Genomic DNA, 6,230 nt, shown 5'->3' with positions numbered 1-6,230 from the left:
TCAGTGCCAGAAACCTGCAGACAAGATTAGTGATATGGAAAGACACCCCTATATATATTTATTTGATCTTTGAAAGCATGTGTAATTCAAGATGGGATATATTCTTAAATAAACATAATTATAGTCAATACATGCTTTACCTGATTATTTTATGACTTTTAAGGCAATATTATTTCCATCTTGTATTAAATTTACCATACTACTATAAATATATATGTGTGTGTTTGTGTGTGTATGTATGTATGTGTGTATATATATATATATATATAATATATATATACTAGATTTTAAAAAAATATTTAAAACCAGTAGTAACATGACCAACTAATAAGGGTATAGAAGCCTTCCTTAAATTCAATTTTTCCAAAAAAATCTCTATACACAGATGTATTCATCTTTAAGTACATGTGTGTGTATCCTTGTAACTGTGAGGAATTACTAATGTGAATTTTTAACTAGTATTCTATATTTTGACCATGATTCTTACCTTATTTCTGTCTCAGTGTATTATTTGGTGTCACTCTAAGCATATTCCCTTACTTATATGTTCATGTTCTAAAGCATCAGAAGATAGGACTAATATTTAAAAACTTCCACATCAGTGTTCTCATAAAGATTATAAATTGAATCTATGTATCCCTGACCTCCTAAACTAACATAGACTCCCCTACTCCCCAGTAAGTTTTAACATTCTAAGTTTGTCTTTTCTTGCTGCTTTAGAAGATGGCATGCACTCCCCATAGATGCTTACTTATATCCCTATTGGTCATCTGCCTCCAATATTAAGATTCAGGCATCATGAAGTTAGTTATTTTGTTTTCTATACTATATATTCTGTGTGTCTAGAACCATGTCTGACATGTATAGGTTCTCAGTAAATACTTCTGGAATCAGTTAATACATGTATATTTGCTATCAGAACAACCTAAGAGATCAAATAATAATACCAATAATAATAATACCAAGTATATCTGTAAGTTAGGTTGTTACAGCTGTAGCTTAAGGACAAGAGTATCCAAGGTACAGCAACAGCTATACAATATTCTGTCATTTTTAGGCTGTACATAGCAGCCTGAGGATATTCATACACTCTCTCTAGAGTTTTTATTCTGAACAGACTTTTTTCCTAATAGTAGGTTAAATTACAAGCTGTCTAGAGTCAGGGAAAGCAAGGATAATGCCTTATACATTTCCATATCTCAGAAACACAAATATATTTAATAAATGATGAGTTAAAAAACTGAAGAAGACTCTAAGTTTCTCAATTCACCTCCCAAGAACCTTCATTTCCTTTAGAATTCTGATTTAAAGGTCAGTGTTTTTCAAGAACTAAATGCATATTAATGGATTAAATGTCAATGATTTTTCTTAGTTTTATCATCGTTCTTTTTACCTAACTGCATCCGTCTACTCTACTTTTTCTCAAAAGTATTTGGATTTACTCTATAATACAAATTCAATCCCTTTCTCACTACAAATGAACTCTATATTACATTTTATTTTAATCTTTTGATGATAATTAGTTATTTTCAAAAGTTTTATCATGAAGTTTGATTTATAATTTAGAATCTACTGGAATATTTGTATAAAATATAATGTATATCATTAAATTCCAGGGAACATTTTATTCTATACTGTTAGGACTCCAGTCTTCTCTTCACTTTCCATATATTTCTTTTTCTTTTTTTATTAGATATTTTCTTTATTTACATTTTAAATGATATCCCCTTTTCTCGTTTCCCCTCCAAAAACCCCCTATCCCATCCTCACTTCCCCTGCTCACCACCTCACCCACTCCCACTTCCCTGTCCTGCCATTCCCCTACACTGGGGCATAGAACCTTCACAGGACCAAGGGCCTCTCCTCCCATTGATGATCGACTAGGCCATCCTCTGCTATACATATGCAGCTGGAGCCATGGGTCTCACCATGTGTACTCTTTGGTTGGTGGTTTAGTCCCTGGGTGCTCTGAGAGTACTAGTTAGTTCATATTGTTCGTCCTAAGGGGCTGAAAACCCTTCAGCTCCTTGGGTCCTTTCTCTAGCTCCTTCATTGGGGACCCTGTACTCAGTCCAATGGGTGGCTGTGAGTCTCTACTTCTGTATTACTCAGGTACTGTCAGAGCCTCTCAGGAGGCAGCTATGTCAGGTTCCTGTCAGCCAGCACTTGCTGACATCCACAATAGTGTCTGGATTTGATGATTGAATATGGGAAGGATCCCCAGGTGGGGCAGTCTCTGGATTGTCCTTCTTTCAGTCTTTGCTCCATAGTTAGTCTCTGCAACTCCTTCCATGGGTATTTTGTTCCCCTTCTAAGAAGGAACGAAGTATCCACACTTTGGTCTTCCTTTTTCTTGAGTTTCTTGTGGTTTGTGGATAGTACTTTGTGTATTCTCAGCTTCTGGGCTAATATCCACTTATCAGAGAGTGCATACCATGTGTGTTCTTTTGTGACTGGGTTACCTCACTCAGGATGATATTCTCCAGATCCATCCATTTCCCCAAGAATTTCATAAATTCATTGTGTTTAATAGCTGAGTAGTACTCCATTATGTAGATGTACCACATTTTCTGTATCCATTCCTCTGTTGAGGGACATCTGGGTTCTTTCCAGCTCCTGGCTATTATATCATATGTTCTTTAGGATGATATATACGTGATATGTTTTGCTGAACTGGTTTGTATTTAAGTAACTCTTTCTTAAAATTGCAGTTTAGATTTCAATAGATGCCTATCAGAGATACAAGTTCCCTCTCTTCAAAATTTGCTAGGTATATGATATACATATAACACTACTTGGAAAATTGTTAAATATGTGAATCAGTTAAACAAATTTATTTTCTAGTTAAAAAGGGTATAGGATCTTAAGAGAAAAATTCTCAAACACAGCTTTCTTTAAAATACTTCTAGATCAGACTATTCCACAGTATAATGATGTTAACTCTAACAGTAATTCCAAGGTTATTTATGATAGTTTAAAATATGAGTTCTCCCCAATTATTTCTGTAATCAAGACCTATTTTGCAGTAACTATTATTTTTATAGGCAAGCTCTAAAACTTTTCTACTGTCTGTATAAATTAGACTGGCTATTACAAGTGTCTCCAAAGGAGTATTTTATCTGAAAAAATAATAAAACAGAAGAGTTGAAGTGTTTATACATTTAAAGGAAAAGAATTGGTAGGGCTTTGGCCATTTCAAAACCTTTCATATTGTACATACTAACAGCTTTAAACAACTGTTCCATTGGAATTACATCTTCAGTGTGGGAACAATTTGTACTACAGTAGACTATTGATTATTGAAGACTTCAACTTTTTCAAGTTTAATAAAGAATATATTTTATATGTAGGGTTATTCTTTTTTAAGATATTTCACAATAAGTGTTTCTAACACGTATAATGAATTGTTGTTGGTTTTTTCTTTGTTTTTCCAGGTGGCTTAATAGAATTAACATGCTGACTGCAGGATATGCAGAAAGAGAGAGGATTAAACAAGAACAAGGTAAAGAAATACCTTCAATTTTATAATCATGTTACACATTTTGCATAAAAAGGCAGGACTAATGAGGGGGAAATCTTTTGAAGAAAATTATGAGTGAATTTTGATATAATATTGATAAGGGACTGAAAAATATAATATTTTATTAAATTATTTTTGCAAAAAAAAATCTCTCAGTGGTTCCCTTGTGTGAAAATGTAAGCACCTATCCTGCAATTATACTGGGTTCTGCTCAAAAAGGTAGACTTAGTGCAATGAAGAACATGAAACATAGTAACATAAAACAGGTTCCAAGAAACAAGGATAAACGGAATCCTGCTGGGAAAAGAATGTTAAAAGACTTTTGGTTGTCTCTGCTTTCTGAAATGTACAATGAAAATGATGTGGATTGAAGGCAATAACTAGTCTACAGAATGGATGCGGGTTGCACAATTCTACAAACAATGTAGAAGCAATCTTCATCAAATCACTATGCACAGGCAAACCTCATCTAAGACTATCAAGTAGTAAATGTGTCTTAGTGGCTTAACTTCCTCACCTTTAATGCCTGGTAAAATTTCTACATCTTAATTTTTGTACTAAGAGTATTAAAAATATATCAGCCTTCCCTTTCAATTTTCTTGAAAATGTGTTAAGTAGTTCTTTAAAGCTGTTTTTACCTGGCTGCTTAAAGACATAAGAGCTGGAAATATGGGTAATACATACATAGAAAAGTATCACAGAAACATAATAGACTTCCTACTTAATATGTGGTTAAGTTCCTTGGTCTTCTACTGGGAACTGAGAAATATACATGTCAACTCCACTCCTCTATATGTCTATATGTATGTGTATATGTATGTATATACACATCTCCTGCATATAATTTTTAGTACTGAAGTTAAGTTCCATACAAAATACAGCTCTTCAAAGTTAAAAATAGACTAGTGGTAACTAAAGGCTGTGAGTAATTAAGCAGGTAGTAAACAAAGTAATGAACAAGTACTGAGTTATGATTAGATAAGAGTAAACAGTAAAAGTTTTTGTGGACTACTGACAGCAAGAATGATATAGATAATGATCGTAGGTATATACCTCAGAAATCTAGAAAAAAAAAAGAATTTTAATGTTTTAACCACAAAAATTATAATTCCTTAAGGTCATTGTAAAGCTTTAATCACATAAAAGACAATGACCTGTATTGTATTTCTTTAACAGTTCTAAATAAGAGCAAGTTTTAAACACATATCCTTTGTGTCAACATAAAACAGTAAAAAGGGAGTTTCTTCTGCTGATGGCCGTGTTTATTCATAATAGCATAAAATTTGGTATCATTGCAAGACTCATCAAAATATATGTTTATATAATTTTGAGAGCTAAAATCTATTTTCTCTTAGAAAAATATCAGATTAGTTTCATCCACTAAGCTATGGTGTGCATAATATTTCAAACACTCCCAAAGAGCCTGAGTAAGTTTTCGGTGTTGCCTTCTTACAGCATTGTCTTTTTCCTTTCCCATAGCTTAGCACAAGAAGTGAATTTGTAGAGTACTATTTCCACCTTTGCTTAAGCAAACCAGCAAGTGTTTATATTGCTATTACTTTTTAATAAGCCAAGAATTACATCAAATCAAGATTAGCATTTTGAGGAAGAAAAATAAACACTTCAGATCTCTTACTTATGGTAACAGCTATGGAGCTCTGGATAAAATGTTAATCATCTTTTTTCCAGTGTGCTCATAAGGGCCACTTGAACTATTAGTGCACAAAGACCCCATGGTATCAATATAAACATTGAGGATAAACTCAGAGAGCAGCATTGGAAACAATGGAATGGATAAGGGTAGAAAGATTTTTTTAATTAATTAATTTATTTATTTATTTATTTAATTTATATGGGTACACTGCAGCTGTCTTCGCCAGAAAAGGGCACTGGATCTCATTACATATGATTGTGAGCCACCATGTGGTTGCTGGGAATTGAACTCGACCTCTGGGAGAGCAGTCAGTGCTCTTAACCACTGAGCCATCTCTCCAGCCCCCAGGGAGAAAGATCTTAGCAAGGTCACTACTTTGTGTCAGATGTGGAGAGATGAATGCTAGCATTGATTTCCCAGGAAAATTTCAGGTCCTCACAAAACTGCACAGAACCTGGGACTCTAGATTTCATTCTTCGTTGTTCAAAAATGCTACAAAAGAAAAAAAAGAATGTCTGTGAAAATGAACATCAGGCATTTACTGCCTTTGTTATCTATGTCTGACTGTCCTGGCATAAAATCTAAAATATACCCAAGAAGAGAAATGCTCCTAATACTTCTTGAATGTATTCACGGTACAAAGTGCTTCATATATGTTACTTTATTTAGTACTCACATGTTTATAACTCTGAAAGTCAGTTATTATTATTAGCTACACTTTTACAGATAATAAAATAGACCCAGCAAAGTTAGATAATGCCTATAAGAGCATAGATGTATGGTGAAGTTGTATGGTGAAGAATTGCTTCCGAATATCAATCATGCTTTGTCCACCATCATTTACTAGCTCTGTTTCAGAGCATCTATGCCAATCTTTGAGGCAGGCCTTAGTTATAGTTGTAATCATTGTCCAGTATCTCCATTATTATTTTCAACTAGGCTCTTTTAGATAAGGGTTCAGCTAACTCAAACTTTAAATGCTGGGTCAGCCTCCTGGGTATTGGACTTATAGTTGTGTGCTTCCATGACCAGTTTCCCATTGACTTTTTTTTTTTT

The 6,230-nt window shown here is 33.7% G+C and overlaps 1 protein-coding gene across 7 annotated transcripts in view; it reads left to right on the top strand.

Moving 5' to 3' along the window:
- Cnksr2 (connector enhancer of kinase suppressor of Ras 2) overlaps positions 1-6,230 on the top strand; it is a 226,767-nt gene that overhangs the window by 183,432 nt on the left and 37,105 nt on the right. For all 7 annotated transcript variants that reach the window (XM_031370058.1, XM_031370042.1, XM_031370067.1 and 4 more), the window contains one exon: positions 3,435-3,502. In XM_031370058.1, the coding sequence (XP_031225918.1) occupies positions 3,435-3,502 (68 nt within the window). The remainder of the gene's footprint in view (positions 1-3,434; positions 3,503-6,230) is intronic.

The sequence above is a fragment of the Mastomys coucha genome, chromosome X (genome assembly GCF_008632895.1).
Source record: "Mastomys coucha isolate ucsf_1 chromosome X, UCSF_Mcou_1, whole genome shotgun sequence".
NCBI classification, from domain to species: domain Eukaryota; kingdom Metazoa; phylum Chordata; class Mammalia; order Rodentia; family Muridae; genus Mastomys; species Mastomys coucha.
Note: the sequence above shows the minus strand (reverse complement) of the source record. Positions and strands in the feature narration are given on the sequence as shown.